This window comes from Excalfactoria chinensis, chromosome 2 (assembly GCF_039878825.1).
Source record: "Excalfactoria chinensis isolate bCotChi1 chromosome 2, bCotChi1.hap2, whole genome shotgun sequence".
Taxonomy (NCBI): Eukaryota; Metazoa; Chordata; class Aves; order Galliformes; family Phasianidae; genus Excalfactoria; species Excalfactoria chinensis.
Genome location: NC_092826.1, coordinates 114,665,167 through 114,692,371, shown reverse-complemented (window position 1 = coordinate 114,692,371; position 27,205 = coordinate 114,665,167). Strand labels below are relative to the sequence as shown.

The 27,205-nt window shown below is 42.4% G+C and overlaps 1 protein-coding gene across 1 annotated transcript; it reads right to left on the bottom strand.

Moving 5' to 3' along the window:
• Positions 1–798: 798 nt before the first annotated feature.
• On the bottom strand, positions 799–26,110 carry CNOT10 (CCR4-NOT transcription complex subunit 10). The gene is made up of 19 exons (XM_072328532.1): positions 25,883–26,110; positions 22,814–22,905; positions 21,875–22,036; positions 21,478–21,628; positions 20,712–20,857; positions 19,788–19,874; positions 19,002–19,085; positions 17,879–17,996; positions 16,709–16,858; positions 15,788–15,990; positions 13,065–13,186; positions 12,436–12,612; positions 10,402–10,482; positions 5,322–5,435; positions 4,079–4,209; positions 3,604–3,639; positions 3,380–3,507; positions 2,272–2,347; positions 799–1,089 (listed from the first exon to the last, which is right to left on the bottom strand). Exons 1-19 carry the CDS (start codon positions 25,902–25,904, stop codon positions 935–937), a joined length of 2,235 nt encoding a protein of 744 aa, XP_072184633.1. The 5' UTR covers positions 25,905–26,110; the 3' UTR covers positions 799–934.
• Positions 26,111–27,205: the final 1,095 nt, after the last annotated feature.

The following is a 27,205-nucleotide window of genomic DNA, read 5'->3' as shown; positions in this document are numbered from 1 at the left end:
GACTTAGTGCCATTTCCAGCAGCTGTGGCATTTTTCCCCCATTAAACATCTTGGGGGTGAACGTGGGACACCCCGTACCCAAGTGCAGCCAGCTCACACACATTCCTTTGAGCAGGACTTTCAAGCTCCCCCTCCCCAGCAGCAGCACAGCTGTATGACTTTCCCTGCTGGTGTGTGTGCCCCGAGGGGGCCAGAGGCAAAGCGCAGTGCCCCGCAGTGAGCACACGGGGAGATAGATAAGGGGGGATCCCTCGGTCTCCCGGAGTGGCTCAGAACAGCCACAACAGCACAGACTGGGCAGGGGAAATAGCTACGTGCCATGCCAAGCCCCGGCTCACTTCCCTCTGGGTAAGGGCCTAAGGTTGGATGCCTCTGCTCTTTACCCGTGTTCACAGTAAATAAGTAAGCAATTGGACCTTGTTACTGTTGCCATCTCATGTTGGCCTGAGCAGAAAAAGCAAGAAAAAAAACGATAGAAATCAAAATAGATGCACGCTGGTTGCAGGACTCGGTACAAATTCCCCTTTGTGCTCAGCCTGTGCCATAGCCAGACCCACGAGCATTCCCAACTAGGTGAAAACAAACACAGCACCTGTACTGCACAACTGCTGCGTCAGCACAACTTCAGACCAAGTGTTTCCCTCCCATTTACTGCCCTCCCATCTCATCCCTTCACACAGCAGAGATTACACACTTAACCACACCATTTGCCACAATAAAGGCCATTCACATTTGAAATGGATCCCAACCACTGTTCCGTTATAAAATAACCTTTACCAACAGGACGACGGGACTGGAGACATTTAAGTGTTTTATTAAAAATGTACATAAAGGAACACACTGCAGCAATGCGGGTTTGCAGACGTCCGAGGTTAAAAAAATATACAAAATCCCCAGCCCTCCCAGGAAGGGCAGCAGTGAGCTCAACAGCCCCTCACTTCCTCTGCACGGCGGTGAAAGTCGGCATCTGAATGGGCTGGAGTGAGTGGACCGGCTGGAAAACGGGCTTCTTCCGCATGTCTGAGAGTGTTTTCACCGAAGGGAGAAGCTGATTTCTCTTGATGATCTGCAACGCCAGCTGAGTGTTACCTGCAATTGAAAACGGCAGTAGTAGCTTTGTTGTGAGCACAGCAATTCTTGAGCTGTGGTGTCAGTTCCCCATCAGCCCTGCAGCTGGACCCAGCCACAAGCACAACTTCTCATTCAACGAGGGGCTGCCACTGGTCATGAAAAGCACTGAACAAGTAGGTCTGAAATAAGCACAGTGCTCGATTCTGCTAATGCTGAGCAGAAGACATCAAGCTAAATCTCTGAGCTGGAAGGCGCAGAGCCCCTTCTGAAGTGTGTTCTGAAAAGAAACATCAGTTTTTGCTACGTACAGCTCACCAAGCAAACAGCCACATAACTGGGACTGTTAAAGCTTCTATAATTGTAGGAGAAAGACAGTTAAGTTCTGTAAAGAATATTTGGCCACCTTACCTAATACATCACTTTCATTGAAGTCTTATTTTCAGAAGTGCCCTTCTACTGCCAGTTACAGAACAAAGTGTGTCCTTAGATCCTTTTGGTTATACTTGAAATGGTGTGAGAAGTAAACCCAACTTCATACCCTCTTTCACTCTGTGCTTCTTTGTTACAGAAACATTTCCAGAACTCCAACTTGGACACATCTTTGTAAAGAGAACTTTGTAAGCCTCCATTCAGAACACAAATGCTCAGGTCCCCTGCATCCCTGTGACGTGAGACACCTGAAAGGAACCCCTAAATGGGAACCCAGGGCTCTGAGCAGTCAGAACTGGTTAGGAAGTCAGCTGCATGTAAGAGCAGGGGGGTTGCGCAGACCTTGCAGCAAGAATTGCCAGCCAAATACCAACATCCTCTACCAAGACACAAACTGCTATGAAACCATAAAAACAAACTCAAGCAGAGGAAAAGCCCATGTGTTTGCAAGCAATTGCTCCACAGAGATGAGGGTACATGTGCACAGAGGTAGATCCGTAGCAGTGTAAAATGGAGACAGCACCTTCAGGTTGGGGTTTGCCAGAATCCTGGCAGAACTCTGACATCAGCTCTATTCCTCTTCATCAACCCCAGCTCTGGGCTGACAGAACATTTTAAAATGCTATGGATGCGTTCTACAGCTTTGCCTGTGTTAGTCGTAGTCTTCAAGGACAGATAATAAAGATGCCAAAGGTTGCATTCAACACTGCAGCTTACACATCAGGTTAGCTGTCTTTATGTCGGGAAAAGAAAAAGGATAAAACTGATTACCATTCTGTAACTCCAGATACACGGCCAGCAGGATGGCCTCCGGAGGGATCTCCTTCGGGTGGATCAGCGAAGCAGCCTGATTGAAACAGAAGGGGTGGGGAGAAAAAGTGCTTAAGATGAAGGCCCAGCTGAAAGTGCCCCTGGGCAGACCCTGGGCAGACCCTGGGCAGACCCTGGGCAGACCCTGGGCAGACCCTGGGCAGACCCTGGGCAGACCCTGGGCAGACCCTGGGCAGACCCTGGGCAGACCCTGGGCAGACCCTGGGCAGACCCTGGGCAGACCCTGGGCACCTTGCCTAACAAAAAGGAATCTTTTGTAACACAAGATTTTTTAAACCAATATACTCCATTAGGTTTATTCTTGTAAGGAGAGACTGAAACATTGTCTGCCTTGCAAGATTGCTTCACTCTAATTAGTAGCACCATCTGCTGTACGCTTCTGTCAATATGAGTCTGTCATTCTTGAGCCAGCCTGCAACTTCCCGCTGAGAGGTGAAGGTAACCTCCACTGCTCCAAAGTTCAGAATAGAAAGTTAACAAGGATCGTCACAAGCTTTCCATATACTAGTATTTTTCACCTACAAAGGGTGTCTTCTACACAAACACCATATCTGACTTCCTCCTCTTGCTGTACTGCACTGGCACACCACTGATTTCAGCTGGCTTGCAGGCACATCCCTCTGCTCCAGCTGAGCTGGGTCGTGAGCTGAGCTTCAGAACAGCACAGCTCTGCTGAAGTGCCCCCAGCAGCCCCCTGACAGCTTCCTGCACACGGAGCCAAAGCCCTTGAGAAGATTCTTTTCTACAATCCAACAATAACTATCAAGCTATTAAACAAAACCTCAGGAAAAGTGAAATGGCTCCTTTATATTCCCTGTTGATGCAACCTAGAATAAAAACAGTACTGAACTGCTCACACGAGAACAAACCCTGGAATTCCTTTACGTTACTAATATAATCAGTTTATGAAGGCAGAACGGAGCCACCATCTCAGCAAAGTCAACAGATACAACTGAGCTATGAAATCACCAGCATTTGCTGTGATCTAAACGGCACTTGGTAGGAAGCGCATTTGCCCCTAAAGCCACCTGAGGTTTGTCTTCCATACCTGATGGAGGCACTTTCGAGCTTTGTCGTATTCACTCCGCAAGCAGTAAGCGCTTCCCAGGTTAAACAGCATCATTGTTCGTGCAGATGTGACTGAGCTGGGATAACACTGGGGGGTCTGCTTGCCAGCTGCAAGTAAATTAAGTTATCGTTTTATTAAGACTTCTATTCTGAACCACCCACGTAAGTTCTTGCACTCTGCTGAATATGCTGGCTGCTACTTACATGACTCCATGGCCTCATTCTCTCCTTTGTCAGACCCTACAAAGAAAAAAAAACAAAAATCACAAAACATCATTTTCTGACACTTCATCACGATCGTTACAAAAATCACCATCACAGATCAGCAGATACAAATTTGTTTCCTCTTTCATGGCCTGCCATTGAAGGGGAAAAAGTCATTCTGGTCTAGAGCAGATGGGAACAATGAAGTTCAAATGACAAGCATTACTGAGATCAGAGCTACTGTAGTCTTAGCCATACAGGTGGGGTCTCGATGTATTTTCCTGCTCCAGAACACAAGTATTACCAACTGGACGCACTGCAAGAAAATTAGCACTGCAAGCAAACCAACCAACCAGCCCCAAACAATCTATGGTCTTAAAATGAGGTGTCTCCATCATTGCTGTGTTTACATAAAAGTCACAGCAGGAGGCAACTGGTAGCACAACCAGCCCTAATGAAGTGTGGATTCATTAACCTTGATCCTGTTCATTTGAGGAGACCCCAAGGGAAACATCAGTGACGTTCTCAGGGTTCAAGTGAGTGATGGCATCAGATATTCGGTCAAGAGAGATGAGAGCTTCTGCTGCATACAAATGCCCAAGAAACCTACAACAGCAAAGAGTCGGGTGTAAGTGTCAGCATGACAACCCTCAAAATTCACTACTCTTGTGCAAAACAAACTGAATTCAGACTTTAACTCGAGCACCTGAAAACTGCTACTTAATAAATAAACACAAAGTTAGCTTGCTTGTAAAGTATTGCCATAATGCTCCATTCTGACACCAGTGAATACTGAGAACCAATTCATACATGGGGACCAGTGCTCTAGACAGACATTACTTGGGTATGGCTTTCCTTCCAAGAATTTAAAAATGAATGCTTACACAAACAGCCCTTGGATACCAAGACACATAACTGGAGGTCTTAAGTAAGCATCCAATAATAACTAATTCTCAAAGACATTTGCATGGTAAGATCCGGAGGACACCACCTATCTGCAGGCCTGTCCATAGGGCACAAAGAGCTTCCCAAAGAAGAGCTAAACAAGCCTGATGCTAGACAGCAGTAGCTCAGCTACTCAGCAGCTTTGGAGTCCTGTTGACTGAGAGCACTGTTAGTTTACTAAGCTTTAATCTGAAACAAAAGCTGAGCATGTGATCGTATAACATACGTTTCAAATTAACTGTGTAGCTGACTGTAATGAGTTATTAAAAAGCATCACTCAAAAGAACTTCTGCAAGTGAGATCTGTTAAAACAAGAGTAACTTCTTACATGTATCTAACCTATGCATCACTTAAGAGGAACAACTCAGTGCTCCAGCCTGCACAGAGGCTTTGCTTCTTGGCACCAAGTTACAAGGCTCTATCTTTGCAAACAACTCTTGTCTTGAATTTCTTGCATTAAAAGAACACTGCCTTCATTAAACTACACATTACCTTACAAACTCCTCTGAAGTCCAGCTTTAATCCTTGCAAAAGGATGAGTTTCTACCATAGTTTGAAGGGAGACATAGAAATTAATTGACACAGAACCTTCTAGAGTATGCTGCCTCCAGCAGTTAAAATTGGCATGAGTTAGATTGCTCTCCACCAGTTCATTGCCAGTTTTGCCTAATAGCATTACTACCATCATAATAATACCGTTACTACAGACATGAGAAGCTTCAGCTCACAGCCCTCCAACAGAAAAGAGGAAGGAACGATGACGTCAGACTTACTTCAGAGACCCTGACAGCTTTGGTTGCTGGAGGAGCTTATCTGCATGATTCAGTGCCATAAGGTTATCTCCCAGAGCCAGAGCCACGTAAGCACTGCAGGCAAGTATTGAGCACCTGGAGGAGAAAAGAAAAGGGGGGAGACAATGTGTTCATATTCTGTGATTTCAAATACAGCTATGGAAATTCTTATACACAATAAAAGCAATAAAAAACTATTTGTGTCATGTATGAAGATGTCAAATGAATGCTCATATATAAATGTATACCTACATATTCATTTTAAAAGCCAGACAACACCACTACATTAAATATTTCCTTCTCAGTTGAAGTTATTGTATACTCAAGGGAAAATATTTGGAATTACTAAAGTCCTACATGTACCTAGAAAAACTAAGAACAATATCATCTCTAGATAATAGCGACTATTCTCTGTAATTTAGCAACAAAAAAACCATAAAAAAGATTTTGTTAGGTTTAGTACATTTTATTCTAAAAGTACCTGAAGGGAACAAATTGTCCACTAGCACAAAATATGAAAACCTCAGCTTATCAAAATGAAAGACTGTTTTTAAGTGCTGAAGAAATAAATCCTAGGCCTTCAATATCATCCTCACAGCAAAGAGGGAAGTCAAGGAGCTGGTCTTTATCTATGGCCTCAAATCGTGTTCTCTCAACCAGGAGATGCACACATTGTGTTCTACCATGCAACTCAAGAATAATCATTATATGCCAGCAAGACTGTGCCCATTCACAGAATCATAGAGTCACTAATGTTGGAAAGAGCACTAACATCACCTTGTCCAACCAGCAACCCATGCCCACAGACCACATCCCTCAGTGCCACATCCACACGGTTCTTGAACACCTCCAGGGACGGTGACTGCCCCACCTCCCTGGGCAGCCTGTGCCACTGCAGCACCGCTCCCTCTGAGAAGAAATGCTTCCTCATATCCAACCTGAACCTCCCCTGGTGCAGCATGAGGCCATTCTCTCATCCTATCATTAGCAGAGAGAAGAGGCCGACCCCCACCTTGCCACAGCCTCCTTTCAGGCAGCTGTAGAGATCAATCAGGTCTCCCCTGAGCCGCCTCTTCTCCAGACTGAACAACCCCAGCTCCCTCAGCCGTTCCCCATAAGACTTGTGCTCCAGACCCCTTATAGCTTCACTACACTTCTCAGAACACTGTTCTCCATAACAGAGGGACCTCACCATAGCACTGTGCCTCAGGAACTTTCCCAACCTCGTTTTATTTGTTAAACCTTGGATCTTCATTTGCACTTCTCTGTCCTCCCTCCTCCTTCAGAAAAGGAGAGCAGTTTTCTGTAGCACACAATGGTATAAATCACCTGGAACTACAGATATATTGTTGCGGTCAATTAAATTGTAACATATTTCACTCTTGTATTTTACAACGTCTGTACGCAGCAAGACAATAAAACTGCAGAGAATTCTGCATTGCCAGTTCTGTGTTACACAGAGCTGTAATCCTCTGCCAGGAGTCTGATTTCACATGTGGCATTCTGTGGCTGTCACAGGTTTCCCTGTTTCTAAAGCACACAAAACATGACAGTCTGTGTGACAACAATTACTTCCATTCTCCACCTTCACACAACAGTCCCCCATCAGGATGCCTCCATTCTGCCAAGCTTCCTGTTGTACTGGCTGGCCCTGCTCCTCCGGCTCTGCCACAACACCGCTTGGTGGGGTCAGCCCATCCTGGGGCACAGGCCTCTCTCTGCTGGGCCCTGTTCTGCTCCCAGTCCTCCTGCCCCGCTCCCAACCCAGGGCAGCCGGCCTTGCTGCCTGGAGGAGGCTGCTACCCCACTGCCCTTCTGGCAACTGTCAAGCCCACTTTGAGTCCCGCAGTAAGTCATGTAATTCGTGGCAGGGCCTGGGGTGCCTTTATTCCCCGTTCCCAGGAGGCATGCCCCTTAATTATGCACAAGCAGGGGAAGAAACTTCTCCAGTGTTTCTCCCTACCCCCCACTTCCTCTTAGCGTGCCCAGATGTCACATCAAATCTGAACACATACAAAAGCTTTCAAGAAAGAGAGGAAAGCTTCCCCAACTCAAGTCCCAAACCTAAAATATTTCTGAAAGGTTGTGACTGTGGGGAAGGGGGGGGGAAATCCCAAAATAATGGCCTGCCACTAAGCAGTCTCTTTCTTCTCTGCCCCAAGGAAGCACGACTTTTAAACAAGCAGAGATGCTGTCCCACCAGCCAAACGCCTTGCACTGCTGCTCCTGCCCTTTCAGTCAATACAGGTCTACTCACCAAAACTTTTAAACCATTTTTAGTTTTGAAAGTCTATACACGAACAAAAGGCACGCTCCGGCCATACAACAATAAGCCCATCAAGTTGGAAACCTGTCCCTCTCTTCTAAGGACTCGTTCCCATCTAATCCCTTTAAGACCTCTTCAGCAGAAGCCATCTAAAGAAGAGGAAAACATTGAACATTCCTTCCAATGCTGTCCTTGCGCACTTGGACTCATTGTTGAAACAGCCAAAGCGAACGGAACACTCAGAAGACCTGACAGCTAATCAGAGCAGAAGAATTGCACCACAAGGGAAAAGACAAACTAGTTTTTCACCCCAGTCAGGATTCTGACAAAACTCTGCAGGTCGTCTTTAAGCTCTGGAGACTTCCAGCATTACTGAGCCCCTGCATTCCCCAAATAAAACCGCCTTTGCACTAGGAAAAAGAAAAATGTTTTTTTAAACCGCCAGATTATGTCAAACAACCTCTTGTGTAGGTCCAGGCAACAAGATTTGTCAGCCCACACTTGCTGCGAGTTTACAGAACCTGAATGATACATTTGGCTGAGCTCATTTTGCAGGGCAGAGGCAAAGCAGAGATCACCCAGTCCTTCACAACTTACCAGGAAGGCATAAAAATGGCACCTCTAAACCAGTTAAGAAACATCACTAATCTGAAATAACTTTAAATAGCTAATTAGGCCCAGTGGTGAATATATACCATGCAGCGAGGAAGAAGGAGGTGAAGCAGCTATGGAGGATCACTGTAAGCTTTCTGTATTGTGCCAGGGCCAACCAGAGCAAAGCAACCTTTAAGGGGACAAATGCGGCAGCATTGGGCACATAGGAAGGGATGAGGTATGCTGGTGAGTGACAGTGGTTCTTATTTGTGAAATCAGTGGTGATGCTACTGATGCACCTGGAATGCTGTGTACCATACTGGGGCACAAAAGCTTCAAGGCAATATAAAATAAAGCAAAACATAACGGTGGACTGGAGATGGCTGATAGTAGAGTCAAAACAAAGAACAAAAATGATGAAATGGGATCACATGCTTTGGGGGAAGGGCCCACAGTTAAAATCTATTCAGGATAGAGAAGCAGATCAAGCTATTCCTTTACCTCTAGTAGCTTTGAAGGGTAAGTTATCATGTTCAATTTCACATAAAGCTGTGTGAACAATCTGAGGAGACAGGTTACACCAAAGTCTGTTGTCACCCATCTCACTTTTACAAGAAAATACACAGGAGTCTCCAAACGTAGCACCGTGGGCTGCCACAATTCCATAAGCCCCAATAGCACTGGGTAGTTCTGGTGCACTGACTCATATTAGGGGCTGGAAGCAAAGCTACTCAGAGAATGAGCCAAATTGTTTAAAAGACGCTCTGAAGGAAATTCTGGAGTTTTTATTTCCAAAGCATACAGCCTTAGCAGCATTTGGTGTCCTCAAACTGCTGCTTGTTAACTCTAAAGCCTTACTATTGAATTACTGCCTATTACAGGAAGAGTCTGTTTAAGCGATTTGTACACAACTACCAAACAATACGCATGACTCTGAAGTCTTGTATAGAGGACATATTTTAAGAACCAGTTAGAAGCAAATATCAGTCATTCAAACTCTCATTAGGATGTACAAAACCACATTAAAAAACAGAAATATTCAAGTTCTCTACGTCAATATCAGAAACAACGGAGATTTTTCAATCCAGTGACTGTCAGCAGTGTGGAAGAACTGAAGCACACAGACACCAATCCCTCAGGACAATCCTTGCCAACATTCAGTAGTTTAACTTTCCCCAAATGGACAAGGATTTCAGCTTCCTCACTCGGCTCCTCAGTGTGCAACTCAGTACTGTTACGTATTAGTATGTACACTGTTTTTAATCCTATGCCTTCTGTTTCAAGTAATACACTCTTACACCACTTCAGAATAAATAATGAAGGTCTCAGTTATGCTTCTTCATTGATTACTGCTAAATTGCCTTGAAATGACCCCAAGTAGATTTGCTACACACAAAGCAGTAAAGTAAAGGTTGAGCTGGTCATTACAAAACATGGGTTACCTGTGGTTAGGCTGGAACAGTGTTTTACCCAAACATTTAAGTGGGAAATTAGTGTACAATTTGTCCATAATGAAATCTTAAAACAGGTTTCTTTTTTAACAGGTGGTGCAAGCATTATAAGAGACTTTCAACAGGTTAGCAGCCTCTTGTAATGATTAGCACTGTTGGCTCCTGTTGGAGCCAAAATCCTGTTGGAGAAAAGGGGATCCAGATAACACCACGCTCATTTGAATAACACAGGAGTCACTCTACTTGGAGGGCATTTAGACTGCCAAACAAATAGCTTAAGGATCTTTGGGAACACAAAAGCACTGCAGTCAGATTTATGTTATTCTGTGATAATATTGGTATGTTCATACATATTGACTCCATATGAAGTCAAATGGCAGGACAATGGTGATCTCGCTATTGTACACAAACTGTGGATTTGTTGCAGGTGGAAAAGCTGACCACCAAAAGGTGTTTTCCTGTTTTGCCATCACTGTCTCACATCACCTGGTGCAGATGATGTAACACATAACATGGAACAACAGCTTAAATATCAAAGTCATATGATATAATGGATGCTTGCATTACTACAGTGCTAAGAAATTTAAAGCTCAGAGGTGCAATCAAAGCAAAGCCAAGCACATCAGCTTCAATTTATGTTGTCTAATTAGGGCTGTAATAAGTTGACACCCTCACATTTGCCTTTAAACTTCAACATATTTAGTGCAACCTTCCTTGTTGTGAATTTGTGGCTATTTTGTCATTTACTTGCCTTAAATTTTCTAATTCCTGTTTCTTCAAAGGCGAAGAAGGTGGAGCTGCAATGAATTTATCCCCTTCGTGACTTTTATTGCTAGAATAAAAAGATTATATTAATTATAAGGAGTGACTATAAATCACGTACAAATTCACAGTATAATAAGCGTCAATATTTACTCATCCCATTTAAAAAGACTGTACAAAAAAAAAACCTCTATAGCCTAGAAATCAGGGATATGAAGCTAAGCAAAAAGTGAGGCAAATGCTCTTACCATAATCATTCTGTTTGAGAAAGAAGAATGGGGGCATTTGCTGGGAAGGATCTGACTGACAGACCAAACAAACCACGCCACTTTCCACAGTCTGAAGCTATTTCTGAAGCTCCGTGTGGTATAAGAAGTTTAAACTCCAGAGATGCAGAAATCTGTTTGTAGCCTCTTTTCCTTCAGCCACTAATAAAAGCAGCAAAACAGCTACTCCCAGTAATTACGCATATATGTTATAAATGATAAAACCTACAAAGTGTGCAGCCCTTATTAGATTTATAGCTGTCCTTTAATATTTCAAAATGACTGCATTGCATCCCACTGAAAAAAAAAAACAACAACAAAACCCTCACTCTATTTTAAATCACTGGCAACTTCACTCTCCAGTAAGTGGAAAGAGAACCTCCTTCCAAAGGGAAGAGGCAGGAAGAAAGGTCAACAGCTGCACCTTGGCAGAAAGGCCACTGTAGTTTATAAAGAGACAAAAAAAATCTGAACCGAAGCTAAGTTCTGTCCATGTACCAAGCACAGAACCTTCCCACTTACACTCAGCACTGTTGTAGCGCAGATACCTCATTCCTTTGCCAGATAGAACATTTAAAAATACCCCTAAGCACTGAAAGTATTCAGTTTTCTAGTGAATAACAAAGGAAATACCCAAGAGTCGGCCTGTTCAATTAGTGGGATTTGCTTCAAAATCACCCTGTTCAATTAATGTGATTTTCTTCAAATGCCCTCTGTCTTTTACTGCTCTCTCACAGAGGGTCCCTTGTCAGAGAGAACAAATCCTGTTAGAGCCTTTCAGAATGTAACACGCAAATTCAAGAACAGCCTGCCTCATTCCTGTGTATTCTGAAGAGATGAATGATCATGGAGATATCAGAGACTTCTAACACTGAAGAAGCATCTGGTTATAAAGCAGAGGGTATTAAAGAACTTCCCTGTACAGGGCATTATTTCTTTTCCTCACCCGTACAAAGCGAAGCAAAACAAGCAGTAGTTCTCAGCTGAGTAAGGGCTGCCATTTTGTTTTCATCACTGCCTCTCACTGGGCCCCATAAGCTTAAATTAAAGTCTCACTTAAATCAGAGGAGCTTCATCTCAGTAGGTTGCATACAGCTCACCAGGGGAGGTTGGGCAGCTCACAACGTCCAACAAACAAAAACACCAACCAAGAAAAAAACCAAACAACCAAGTAGACAAACTACAAACCAGCCCAGGCCCACAGAAGCAGCCCAGATTTATAGAACATTTGATCACTCGACTGGAAAGACTGTCCTTGGGAGGAAAGGGTTACAGGGCTGATGAACGTCAAATCTTATCACAGACAAATCTTTATAACTGAGCTGCTAGACATCTATATATTGAATCGTATATGGCATACGTGTGTATGTACACAGAATCACTGTAATGTGAAACTTCACTTACAATTAGAGAAATATCAATAGGCACTGCAGGGGTGTGTGGGAAAACAAAACATTTGCAGCACAGGAAAAAAAAAAGATGGTCAGTGAAAAAAAAACAATAATAAAGAATGTCACTGTGTCATTCATTAAAGTGGTTTCATGACAGGAATCAACTCTGGATTTTCTTTTTAAATTAGCATAGCAGCAGTTAAAACAACAGGCATCTCAGCTACTTCCTTGGGTACTCCAACTGCTAGGAGCGTTTATACACATTATCTCTTCTGCTGGCCAAAATACAACAGACTGCCAGGCTAGAGCTACTTTGGACAAAAAAGAAAGGTTTATAGGTAATTGAAATTATAATATTCTGATTACCTGCATGCTTCACTGCTTTCACTGTTTTCTGTATTTCCCCCTAGCTGATTATTAGTTTTAGATCCATTTTCCTGCTTTGGCTCCTGCTGGTCTTCTGGAAGTAACAGCAAGGCATTTCTTAGACAAATGGCTGCAAACTCCATGCTGGCTACAGGTATTGCTGAGGATTGCCCATCACTGGAAGAGACACAAAGTTAGCTGATGAGTACCAATCCTGTTACTTGAAAAGGAGAAACAGATCCAGAGAGACCTGGATGCAGGTCAGAGTAACTAGATTCTATCTGCAGTTTTCTGGGGTGGATTACCAAAAATATCTATTTTAACATGAGATAAAGAGGACTGATTTAGCTGTCTGGAAACACAAGTTACAGATAGGTAAGTAAATTTTAACCCTTAGTGGCTCTCTTAGTTACAACGAGCACACAATTAAGCCCTCTGCTGGTCACTACAGAGGAGGCACCCAAATGATTCGGTAGGACTTAGGCATTTTAAAACACATATCTCTCATTATGAGTATTCCAAAACAAACACAGTTATTCCATGACAGATTAAAAGACTCTCAATAAACAAACATGCATCCTTAACAAAGTTATGATAACAAAATAAAGGCCCATGGAAAACATACTTACTTATAAACGACATTCTGTATTGATTGGGACGCTAGGACTATCTTACGGTGGTAGCCTTGACCTACTATAGATTGCACAATCCCCTTTTTGCTGGGAAGACCTTTAGTCTCTTGTTCCGATGTCTGGGGGAAAAGGGGAAAAAAAAAGAAAGGAGGACTAAAATATCAAGGCAGTTGAACTGTTCAGAGCCTTGCAAGGTGAGAACTGAAGTCTTCAAATCCAGCTACAATGTAAACGTTAATGGTTTGTATGGATACAGTTTTAAGTTTAGGTACCATGAAGGATCAGATACCTTCTATTGTCTTAGTGTTGCGTGGGGATTTTACGGCACACAGTGCTCTCACAGATCCCTTCTGACAGCTTATCTGATAGCCCACTGACCTAGTTTCTCCTTTGTTTGGAAAGCAGAGGAACAATGAATCAAGTCATATTAAAAGAACCGCTAGGTTATCAACAAAATTAGTTCTATGGTCTGCCAAACAGTATCACAATTGTCATTGTAGCTTCCGTCTTCTCTCCCTGCTTACAGAGAATCCAAGACGTTCTCTGAAAAACTGATCTCAAGGTGTTCTAAGGGGAACACAAAGCTGAACTACAATGAGAGCAAAGTTGCACTAAATTTACTAGTTCAATGGACTGTTGACTATGCAGGTGTTCTGAGGATCAAACCTAATGTATATAATTATCAGCCCCAAGACTTTTATCTGCACCATATTCACTAACAGCACAAACAGCCCACCGCCATAAGCCATCTTAACAGCTTTGCTGGTAAGTACAGTCAGTGAAGAATTGCAATGGGAAGGAAAAAATTATGCTGCCTTCCACCTCTACCTCATAAACTAAAATATTAAAGCAAATTTGAATTTGCTTTAGTGAAATTACCTTTCCGTATGATGTTCAGGACATCAATATGAATGCACAGTAACAAATCAAGGACCATTACTGCAAATGGAGTTAAAAGGCCAAATTAAACACACTTGATTTCACGGCTTCGGTTGTCACAATATAAGTCTGCCTTGCGATTTAAAAACCACTTCCCTTTTGTCTTTAATGTTAACAGCATCCATTCTTCCTCATACGATTATGAATTCAGGTAACACCAAGCTGCCTTTGTAGCTCACATTCAGCATCCCCGGTATCCCTATAAAACATAACAACTGCAGGAGGAAGAAAGCCAGGCTTCTGGAACCTGACACGATCAACTACCCTTAGCTGGTTTGCAATAAGCAAAGAAGTGCACCACTTTGTCTTTCCTTCCCTTTCCCAGACTTCTAAACACTGTCCTTGTAAATGGGATCCTAGCTCTGTTTTTTCTTTGCCACAAAAATCCATGCTCAACAAGCCTCCCATACGAAGCTTTCCAATAGAGATGATCAGTGGTACATTCTTTCTTATCAGTAGAATAGACACAGAAAATCAGAAAATTACTGTGAAGAAAGCTGTTCTTCCTGCAGTCACCCTGCTTCATGAAACTAAGCACCCACAACTGCAGAATAACATCAAACATATACATGAAGGCTGCTCCAAAAGTAATGCCTCCTGCTTTATTATGTTGGCCCATGTCAGATGCAGATGGAAAGCTAACCTTATTCACCTTCTAGAACAGCAGCAGCATACTTAGTCACAGCTTACACTCTAGAAAACAGCCCTATGTTACAGACAGAGGATGTCAACAGGATAGTTTTATGTTTTCTCCTACTACTCCCGTTAAAACTTAAGCTAGAACCTCATCACCTCAGAAACTTCCCTGTCAAAGCAGCAGCAACAAAAGCTACTGCAGTTGTTTTTGTGCATCAGACCTCAAAACAAACATCAAACCTGCAAGCAGCCAGGTTTGCTTTCTTTGGATACTGCTCAAACTGACCAACTTCATCTTGCTGTCTCTGCGATCCAGGAACAGAAATCCTTGCAAGTACAAATTTAGTACTGAGGAAAAGATTTTGCACAAGTTTAATTCCTTTGTGCATGCAAAGACAAAATTTAGTTATTACGTTTATATTTACATATTTACATAAATCAATTTATATGGAATTTGTTACCTGTATGAAATGAGTGTAGGAAGCTCAGGTATCAGAAGATATCAACCAGTAGTAAGTCAAACTACCAGTGCTAATATCTACATACTAAGTAGATAACATTCTTTACAGAAAGGGGTGCCTTCCCATTAGAATGGGGTGCCTCACTAATAACAGCATAAGTTTATCTCCAAATAACATCTTTATTTTTCTTTCTAAAATTACTTTAGACAGAGTAAGAGAAACCGACAGATGACCTAAAGTGCTTCAAACCAATTCAGGATTACTCTTTCAGATTATGGGTTAGAATGTCTTAGGGGTGAGAAAAATAGTACTCATCCAGTTTTTCCAGCATAAGTCTTGTAGCGTTACTGAAGTAGGGCTATAGCATCCACCTACATGTAATTGTTTTACCTCATGCAACCTTTAAAACAGTCCACTCAAATTTTTATGGTCTCTGAAGAGTCGATTTAACGCTGGGTCTCAAGGCACTGTTTCTACACAATATGCAAACATTGGTTTCCTTCCATTTGTTGCAACTTCAGGTTAAGCACACACATACATAAGAAGAATTCATCTGGACCTAGGGGTGATGTATACTCAGGTCTTTAAATTACCTTGAGTTGGGCGATATATCATTTCGTCCTTTCTGTGATCACACACACTTTACAATGCCAATCAACAGAAGGAATGTGCAGATCTACTTACCCCTTTATTAGCAGCAATGCAACATTCTGCTATTCTCAGCCACAGACGAGGGTTCGAGTGATAAACCTGGACAGCCTCAATCAGGCATTCAAAGGCAGCTAAGGGCCTCCCAATGTGCAGGAGCTGAATTCCACAATTGTAGAGCAACTCATACCGTTTGTTAGTCAGCAGCGTACACATGGGTCTCCCTGAAAACTTCTTACCTGCACAAAAGGATACATCATATTGGATGTGCAGCCTGAGGGAGCTGAAAACATAATATGGTAAGGGGGCAAGAGCTGAAGTAGGAAGGGGGCTGTAGGAACTAAAAAGCAACCAAACCAAAACACAAAATCTGACTTTCATTATTGAAATCAGATAAACTCCTTCTGTAAACAAATTCTTTCCACACTAAAATTGGAAGTCAAGATAAATCCATCATATGGATATTTCAATAAAGGTTGAAGTAAATTAGATGTTAACCACTTATGTACTTTGTCACCTGAGTTAAGCGTCATGTAATACCACTGAATCCCAGATTTATGAGAACATCTATCTTTTTCAGTCTTAGAAATTCCAGAAGAAATTTACTTTGCTGTTAAGAAGCAGAAAACGTTTTCTGCCTTCACACTACTATGTAGGACTACAAAGGCAGGGAGAAACAGTAAAAATACCAAGAGGTGTGATAAGAACTAGTTTTTAAACTAATTTGCAATGAATAAGTTATTACTTCACCATGAAATAATTCGGGAGAAAAAAAAAACACCTTAGGTGTTTCTACTCAAAGCAAGAAAACGTTTTATAATATATATAAAATAGGAACACGTTTCAAAACAAGTGGAACGGGAATTTCATTGGTAAGTACTGAAAGTCTGCAAGATTTATTTTCTTTATTTACCCACCCCTTTTCCATCACCTGTTTTCATCTCTTACAAGTCTTACCTGGATCTGAACTACCTGTTCCTAGCTGTGCACATGCATTATCGTTTTCTTGTAAGGCTTTTTTAAAGTAAAAAATTCCTAAATTGTGCTTTCCCATTGCAAAGTGGATGCAGCCAAGATTGTTCCAGAACATGCACCGTAAGCATTCACCTGAGAGAACAGAAAAAGACCACTTTTATAAGCTGAAAAAAGTCACCGAGCTGACAAAACATTCCCACCACTCTCATGGGTCGGCAAGATGTTTGAGGATTATGAAGTTACATCACTGTCTCCAGTATTTTAACAACCTGCCTTTCTGTTTATCATTCTGTTTCTCTTGGACACTTTGCCCAAAGTGATCCATGGGTAAAGACCAAAGACTTTCAGATCTTATGCCCCATGTTCCAAGACACCCAGGTAGAAAGCCAATTTGACGTATTGCAACTTGAAGTGAGTTTATCTGTAATTTTTCATAGTATTTAGAGTATATAAACATTTCTGGTTTTCCAACAGATGGCTCTTTTAAAAAGGAAATTCTTCAATGACATTATCTACCTAAGTTATATAAAATAAACAAACTTGTTAACCTCACCATTCGAGCAGGAAACATACCCTCCTCCTGAAATACATCATGCTCAGATTAACACTGGAAGAAGCTTCTTCCACACAACGGCAGAAAAATAAATGTTTGACTTATCTGCTGATAACTGAAGCTTTACAGCGTTGCCACTGTTTAAAAAATAATATTCAATAAAGACATACCACAAAAAAATTTAAGAAAATAATTAAATATAAATATATTACAGCAACCAAAAACCAGACCACTTCCGAACTAATTAGCCCGATGTTATTTTAATCATAACCTAGGATTATTAAGTGAACATTCTACTGTTGCTTGTGTAAAAAAGTGTAATTTGAAAATAAAACTTCCTATAGATGGTACAGGAAGGACTTTCAGAAATCCATTTCCTTAGTCGCTACGTTGTTTAAATGACCATTCAATGGAAGCCACAGCTTTGTTAATTGAAAGAGTGCACCAATAAAGAGGAACACGTACTCTGGATATAAATCCATGATGCTTAGGGCCTGTTGCTTTAAGTAATCATTAATGCCTTTAAAGTTAGTATCAATGAGTAGTCCTATTTGTACCACATATCTAAGTACTTGCATGATGAAGGCTTTCTATTTTACCTGTTTTCATGAAGCCTGGATGTTCAGCAATGTTTGCACTGTTTAAAAGTTTGACTGCTTTACGGTAATTGCCTCTCAAATATTCAAAATTGCTCTTAAGAAAGAGAGAAGGAGCTGACTGTGAAGAAGAGAACAATAGTTAATTATCTCTTTTTTTAAAAGAAAAGAATTTCTAATACTTGACCCTGCTGCCACTTTAAGAATATACAGGTTTAGTCCCTAATGATTTAATGAAGTAACATTTCCTCATGGAACACTCAACCTCTTCTGAAAAGCAGAACTAGTTTTTTGTTTTGTTTCTGCTTCAAAACCAAATACTGTGCTAAAGAACTCTGTCACAGCAGTGGCAAAGTACAGAGGATCTCCCTTTTGTTTTAAGAGGATCTTTCTCCAACCTGCCTCCTAATACACTCCCCTCCATGCTTCCCTCCCTGTGGAGCTCAACACAACTTCCTCCTGAGCTGTGATTCTCCTGGCCTGCCAAAAGACACATCACGACCCAGAAAGACTTCCGTCAAACCAGCACCTGTTGAGACTGGCAACAAAAGGCAAGTGCTCTCCTCCTACTCCCTGATCCTCAGTTAATGCAGAATATACATGGCATGGTAGACACAATTCTGAGCTGAGAACTCCTACACAAAAGAAGAAACCGCTTTCTAGTAAGAGATAAGCCTCCAACAAGCTTCAACAACTACCCAAAAAAAGACAACACACAAACCCCCCCCAAATATCGAAAACTCCCAAATTAATCTTTCTCAAGTGGTTTTACTCAGTAACGACAGCAGAAAATTTTATTTCCCAGAGCATTAATGGTCAACTAAAACTCGCTTTGCCCTGCTCAAATTATAAGCCATACTTAACCGCTTGATTGTGCACAGCATTGCATTGCTATTATTTTAAATTGTTAACAACAAAGTGCAACCTTCCGAGCAATTCAAAGTCCTAAAGTCCTGTATCAAATACACTTAAATAAAAGAGATTACAAACCCAACTGATTGTACACAGCACTATTTCAGACATCCATCCTCAGGAAGACCTTTCCTTGTAAAGTAAGTTACCAAATCCAGTTTTAAGATAGGGAACAGACCTAGATTACAAAAACAATAGCTTTAAGAATACTTACATTTCCAGCTGTATTCATAACAGACTTGATCTCCCTTTTGCATGCTTTTAGTGACTTCATCTGGATATAGGCTCTCACCTTATACTGTTTAAAATTAAATTTGTTATATTAGAAACAGGAACTTGTGCAGGTTTGCAAGATGGACCATACCTAGAGATTTATTACAAGATTTCCTAAATACACCATAAAATAGGTAGTAAAAAGCTGTTTAAAAAGCCCTAAGGAAGAATTTCTATTTGGAATATCAACAACAAATTTATACAGTTCATATTTGCAAGAGACAAATGTACATTTTGTCCACTGGCCAACATTCAACAGCTCTACATTCAAATGCCAAAACATTAGCACATAAAACAACAAATTAGTTAAATTATTTTAACTTGTAAATTCCATTCAGTTACCCGTTCAACCAATAAGCAAAAGGTGATTGATAGCGAAGCATTTTGTTTTTTCACTCATTTTCCCAAAGAGCGGCACTGGGAAATAAAACCTCACTGATTTAGACCGTCTTGCAGACAAACAGATGTAAGATTATTAGAGCTAAATGCCACTTAACAAAATTATGTTAAGATGTGGGGACTGAAACTGGGATTTTTCTTAGGTCAGTTTCTCCTGTACGTGGATCTTAAAAAAAAAGGGTCGGTTAAATGCGTTTATCTGACCTACAAAATGAAATTGAAGATGACAATATCACAATTTGTGCTGAGCTAGATTTGAGGCAGGCGGCTCAGTTTTAAGAAAGACTGAATGAATATTCTTGTACAAATCACACACACCCACACCCACCTGATGTATCTTAGATTTAGCAGCTTCTATTAAAGCTCCACTTTCAGCTTTTTGATTGGAGGAATCTTTATTTGTATTATTACCTGACTGTCAAAAGAAAAAACAGAAATAAATTAAAAAAGCGTTAGGAGCTTACAAGGGAAACTGTAAACTGAATTTAAAAGGTGTTTGGTAAAAACAATCTCTTTTGAGGATGAAAAATTGATATTCAATAATGTTAAAAGAGAAACAAACACAAAAACGTCCATATATTCCAGCAAAAAATTATAACTTGAGCTTTGCAATCAAAACCAAAGAAGGAGCACATCAGCCTATGAGGTACAGAGCACTATATGAAGGTTATTGTTACGCTAATCTGCTCTAGCATTGAGGAATTTTAAGAGTGCTCTTATTCAGAAAGATGTTTGCATGCTCCTGATTCTCTTCTCCATATTTTCTCTGGCAGAATTATTATATACTCACAAATAAAGTTTTAGCTTAAGTGTGACATTTTATCAGCAGGAGAAGACAAAAGTGTCCACTTTCCACTTCCAAGACACTACATTAAAGGAATGTTTGATTTCTCACACTGTAGCACTAATTGCACTTCCTCTCTGACACTGACATTTCAAACACAGAGTATCACACAATCATCATCTGGGACACATAAGGAAAACCAAATATATTTGGCACTGAAGACAACTGATGTTCTAATATAAGTCTCTGACTTGAGACACTTCTTAGCTCTTGGCACAAAAAGGGTGGAACGGAGAGAACATACAGCTACTGTACGCAATTAACTTGGTTATTAAAATGCGTCGGTTGTTTGAAGTTACAGACATCCTAACAGCTTTGAAATTCTGAACTATTTTAAAAGACTACTTTTGGACTTAATAAAAACATACCTTTCTATAGACAGCAGCATTCATGTCATTTTAAGCTTACCTCATTTTTTCCATTCTTGCTGTTATTATTGCCCTGTGAAATCATTTTTTCCAGGACAGCAAGGAGATGCAAGGCCTTCTCAGCCTGGTAAGTCAGTAGGTATAAGTCCACAAGCAAGAAGCACACAGCCTGGGCAAACTTCTCCTCTATATCAAACAGAAGAAGTAGACTGGCATTAGAATGGTATAGAATGGCATATATATTAACACAAAGAGGTAATTCCTTCATACCGATGTCATTTGAAAGCAAAGACCGGAGACAGCTTAAAATGCACTTCATGTTGATTTTGAGAACTGATCTAAGTACATCGGCACCAAAGATCCAGCGTCTAAAGAGACTGATGGGCCATAAGCCTATACAGAATCTTACAGAACTTAAGGATTCCATACAAACACATCTCTGCATGGCTGGTTCAGAGTAAGCTCCACACAGGCATACTGAGAACTGAGGGAGAAACAGCATTATACTTACTGGATTTGTTGAGACCCACACATACAAACACTTCATCTCTGTTGCTTCATAAATACCTCTTGAAGTTGTCAAATATCTGTTTTAGTTTTGTTATACTCATCTGCTAAGTGACTCTGAAGCACCTTCCCACCCAATTTCAAATGCTGTCCCTTGTAAGTAAAGATTACTCATCATTCCTAAGCCTATCTTTTTTTATTATTATTAGGTACATTTACAAGTCACTTTTCTGATAAGCAGAGGAAGATCATTTACTCTGCCTCATTACTGCACAAACAAAACTCTTCTGCCTACACACCGAAAGGCTCTATAAACTGGTACAGCTTCTCTCCAACTGATATAGCTTCAGTATACTGTCGCAGATGATACAAAATAACAGCTTGATTGTAGTAAAGCATACTATTTTCAACATCATCTAAACCATCCATTTCTTCAACAGCAGAGTGAACCTGAAAAAAACCAAAACACACAGAATGGAATCTTGTTTATCCTTAAGCTTTCCAAACTTACGATTTTAAAGCATCAAATGTTTATTATAGAAAAATAACCCAAAGGTACTAATTAGCCTAAAGATAAGGCAGTAAGTTACAAGCTAACAAAGGGAAGAGGCAAAACTTGTCTTCCTATTTCACTGGAAGATCCCATCCCCATTAACAGTGCTTAAATATCAAACTCTCATGCAGTGGTTGCATTACCTGGTTCTTCAGCTGGTTCAGGGTTTGTCTCAAATTGTCTGTTGTGGTCTGGTTACTTTTACAAAACTCTGCAACTGCAGTATTCAAAGTTATTTTGTAGTCATCTTTGTTTATGTCTTGAAGGGTATTCAGGTGTTGCAAACAGGCATCATAATTTCCCGCCTGGAAACAGCATGCATCAGAAAGGGATTAGTTTAAACTTTGTATCCTCTAATAAGTCAATAATTTTTAATGGCAGCCTCCTCCTCTCTCTGAGTCTACAGAGCAATGTAGGATTTCCCTGACCAACACAAGTAAACAGCTCCACACAAACTCCATTTGTCATGCAGACTGGTATGTATAAGAAGCAAGTCTAAGTCGAGGTCCTAACTAAAACTGAACAAGAATTGGATGGAGGAATTACTAACAGAATAGTTAACTGTTACAAACATGTTTCTACAAAAACTGTTGTTCTTTTGGCTTCATCATATCAAGCTTCAATATTCTTTATTTCCTCAGTTTCCACAATCTGTCTCCATCACACGTACATTGAGCAGCTGTCTAACTCCTGGCCCAACTTTTTATGTTTGTCTCTGACTTCATCTTGAGACTGAGTTACAGTTTAGCCCCTGGATGTCTGCTTAACACAGGCTGGCAGAAGAGGAGGGTTACACACCTTTCCTAACTTTCCCAAGACAGCCTTAATTTATGCTGCTGAACGAATTATTCAAGAATATTATGCTCACCTTGAGGTGCCATCCAACCCAAGCCATTCTATGATACAATTCTATGATTCTATGGAAATGTACGCACTGGCTTTGTAATACAAGCATTGATTTTAGTATAACTTGTCAATACATTCTCAGCCATGCTAAGAAAACTGGGAAAAAAATAATAATTCTATACACCAGTTTAGCAGTTATGTGGTAGATGAGAAGTTCGGGTTTGGCTGTGTCTTACCAGAAAAGCTTGTAATGCACTGCTCGACAACTCCTTCTCCTGATCAGTGATTCCTGAAGTACCCGCTCCATCGTGCTTCTCAGCACCTTGGTCTGACAAAGGATGGTAGAAAAGTTTGTAAACACAACAGAAGTAATTCAGCTCCAAAAACATTCTTTGTGCCCGTTCTCAGGATCCTCCTGCCAGCAGCAGTAACGTCCAGTGTAGCACTGTAGCCCTATTACAAGACAACACCTTCAGCTACCCAACAACCCTCAGTATCCTACTGTGCTCTCAGCCAATAATCCACATCCTGCAAGTTCACTGAAAATGAATGTGTTTTAGATTCCTCTTTAAAGCTGCAACCAGACAGCAGGATTAGACTTTGCTGCACAAAAATTACAATGAAGATCACCTATCCTAAGATGATTAATTATCCCACCGCACTGGATTAAAACCCATGCATCCTGTATGCTGCTTCCTGAGCAACAAGCAACAGATGCTTTTAGGGAACAGCATTAAGAACATAGAGAAAATGCTGCAACTATAGTTTTGCTATGTTCCCTTCTAGATGAAGGGCAGTACAGCATGTAGGGTTTTGTTTTTGATGGCTTGAGTAGTTGTACAGTAACCTAACAAGGTTTTAATCGTCTTCAATTTCCTTGAAATAAAACTCAAAACTACTGGAGGGAAAACCAGAACAACCAGTGCCACACCAGGCCAGCCTGTATCTAGAAGCTTCAACTCACATGTTCATGTAGTGTTTTTGAAACAAAGATTAGACACCTGCAATGGCTTCCACTGCTGCAGATAACTAGTTCCTCAACTCCACAACAAGGCCTTTGCTTGAGCCCACATTTTGCCATGTTAATGGGTCTGGTGGGCACTGTATGTTCAATGTCTTTCTTTTCCTAGAAAGAAAGGATGCAATGCAAACTCTGCTAACTTTGTTTTCACACCAAACAAATGAGAAAACTCCTCTACGATCTCCACCACACAATCCACTCCCCATCAGCAGCACCATACCTGAATCATCCGCTACTCACTGGCTACAAACACTGTAAATTTATTTACGAAGATGGACAACACTAATAACCAGGCTTAGGGACATTCCTGATGTAACATCCATGGCAGGATCAGAACAGAGTCACTGATCAGTTCGTGGGTTGCATTTGCTGCAGGGAAACACTTTCCACAATCCTACACGAACATACATTTCAGCAAGAACATATTTGTTGCTTGCTGAGCCTTTCACCCTGCATCAAGATGCCCATGAAGTTGAGATGTTAAATCTCAACCATCTTTCACTAGCCAGTTACTAACAATGGGCTGCGATATGGACAAAATGCAGGGTACAGCAATTCTAGTACTTGGGAGGGATGGACCCTGAGGGTGCTACGGAACTACACACAACTACTATGAAATCTGGCTGCACATAATGCATTCACCAGTGGAACCTTTTCCATAAGGAGAGAGAAAACAAACATCAGAAAAGTTCAGAAAGCTTTGACATGCCATAGTTTTCTCACAGAGAGAGAGGAAAGGAACAAGAAGCATCTCTCCTCATACTGACCACATAACAGATCTGACTCCTTAATACTTGTGATAGAGGGCCCACTGACTTTCAAGGACCTTTTTAACAGCAATGAAGAAATAAACACATTTTTCCTCCCACTGTCATGCTAACAGATAGGTTATCTGCTCACTGGGCCTTCAAGATCACACCAACACAAGCAACAACAATGCAGAGATGTGAGAATCCAAACCTTGGGAAGTTTCTAATGCTCAGCCTGGCCAGGAGCTCCCCATATACACGGGTTTAGCTGTGGGTAGTGCCAGCCAAAGTCGCATTACTGGGTATTGCCTTTGTCTGCTAAGCAGGTAAAACAAGCAGTATGGTGCTCACAGAGGTCTGAATCTTGACGTAGCACATCTTCAGGTAAGCAAACAATACATGAAAGAGACTGTTAGCTGTCCAGGAAACGTGCCACTTACACAGCTACATGGTGTATTTCCTAGGGAAGCATCAGGACAGGTCTACAGACTTCACTATGCCTCTACATCATATGTAGAAAGACAAAAATGGAAAAGTGTTTTAAACAAGATCTTTCACCCGCAAAGTCACTTCTATGGTTATAAACTGAAGAGCTTCATCTACTCTACAAACCAACAAAGATGGTGAGTTTGTAAATGTGAACTGGAAGCTCCTAAGAACAAACCTGAAGTCCAGCTGAAGTAGCTGACAGCACAATTCCTTCCTGCAATAAAACCACTTTGTCTGCTCTTCAATCCTTTTGCCCAAATACACTTGAAACCCGTTGAAGAGCTGAAGGTCCCTTTAATGTACAGCAATCCTACCGCTTGTATTTAAAGGAGGATCTGTTACTTCAGCTGAGTTTCATCACTGAGACATCTCACCAATGGGCCTAAGAGCAGCCTGGTGCTGGAAGCACCCACTTAAACTGGGAGGAGAAAAGCACTCCTGCTCTCTCGGACTGCAGGGCAAACAGGTCAACACAGGAAAGCACATAAACACCAGCTTGGGTTTTCATCTGGAGAAGGCTGGTGGGTTATCAATAAAAGCAGCGGGTCGTGGAGTTATCTCTGTGGCTGGAACATTGGGGCAGTCCAGGAGAAACACTGTGCATCATGTCCTCCTGCAGCAGCCGGCACTCAGACAGCACCTCTCCGCACTGGCAGGCCGAGATACCTGTAGCGCTGCAGCTACTCTTCTCGCACCCGTTAGCTGCACCTCCAACGGCCACAGCCCCCAGGCCCTTTACATCCCACACAAGCCGTGCTGCTGAGCAGCAGAGCATCTGTCGAGCGCTTTATTTCCCGAAGCAGGAGGCAATCTCTTCCTAGGACGGAGAACAGCCTCCCACACGGCTGCCGCTCGCCCCTCCCGGCCAGGCCGACCGGCACAGAACCGAGGCGGGCAGCCCCGAAGGCAGCCGCCTGCCCCCCAGCGCTACTTCCTCGGCGGAAGGACACGCAGCAGAACGCCCCTCGCCTTCCGTGCCGGCACTCACAGCCCGAGTCCGAGAGCGTATCCCTCCGCCCGGGCCCGCGGCCGTTCCCCCCGCTCACCCGCAGTCTTGTCCGCCGCCATCTCTGCCGCCGTCGCCGTGCGATCCGAGCGCGCTACGCGAGACGAGACTTCCCCCTGCTCCGCCGAGCTCCGTCTGCTCCTCCGCCAAACGCCGCGCCGCCTGCGGGACTACTTTTCCGCCAGTCCCCTACGCGCCGCTCCGTCCCTATTCGCCCGCCGCTTCCGGGTTGCCGGCGCCCTCCGACGTGCGGCCGTTGCTGGGGACCGCGTCTGACGTCACGACGCCGCTGCGCTCCCCCCCGGAAGGGGCTCCGTGCGCATGCGTCTCGCCGCCTCGCTGCGTCCCCCGGGCCGCCATGTTGTTGGTTTGCCCTGCAAAGTGCGACTGTTACGTGCCTGTTGTGCATTCAGTAAAGATTTGAGGATAACATTTATCCTTAGGGAATTGGACAACAGAACTGGTTTAGGGGAAGAAGGATTTCCTGCCAGTCTTCTTAGCATCATAGAATCATGGAATCATTAACATTGGACAGGTGGCTAAGATCACCTAGTCCAGCCGCCAGCACGTCCCCACCATCCCTGCTGACCGCATCCCTCAGTGCCACAATTTGAGGCCATTCCCTCCCATCCCATCACTGTTACCTGTGAGAAGAGGCCGACCCCCACCTCACCACAGCAACCCTTCAGGCAGCTGTAGAGAGCCATCAGGTCTCCCCCATGCCTCCTCCAGGCTGAACAATCCCAGCTCCCTCAGCTGCTCCCCATAAGACTTGTGCTCCAGACCCCTCACAGCTACATTGCCCTTCTCTGGACACACTTCAGGGCCTCGATGTCCTTGCAGTGAGGGACCCAAAAGCAAACACAGTACCTGAGGTACTCACCAGCTGAGCACAGAGTGGTGATCAGCTCCTGCTGGCTGTGCTATTTCTGGCACAGGCATCCAGCTACTGTTTTCCCTAATGCTACTCTGACACAATGCAGAGGAAGGTTTGCAAGGAAAGGTGATACTTTGTTTAACAAAGGCATAGAGTTAGAAAGAATTTAACATGCACGTAACCTCCCTGCTCCGAATGCCTTCAAACCATCAGGGCTTTTATGAGCCAAACTGCGTAAAATAACACATTTTTGAAAACACTAGTTGTAGAATTTCAGGAGCACAGTGATTTTCTGTGCTCTGGTGACTCCACCACCTCCCTGGGCAGGCTATTCCAGTGCCTGACCACTCTCTGAGAAAAAAAGTTCCTTCTTATGTCTAGTCTAAACCTCATCTAAACCTCATCTAAACCTCATCAGTGTCTGTTGCCAGTGCCAGAAGAGCAGTCTGTTAGTTACAGAGCATTTGGCACTAACACAGAGAGGCA

Excerpts from the sequence above, each read along its gene's own strand:
- CNOT10 (XM_072328532.1), bottom strand. The coding sequence starts at position 25,904 with ATGGCGGCGGACAAGACTGCGG. Across the intron at positions 16,859-17,878 it reads TCCAGGCTTCATGAAAACAG|GTGAATGCTTACGGTGCATG; the intron begins GTAAAATAGAAA and ends CTGTTCTCTCAG. Across the intron at positions 2,348-3,379 it reads CTCGAAAGTGCCTCCATCAG|GCTGCTTCGCTGATCCACCC; the intron begins GTATGGAAGACA and ends TGTTTCAATCAG.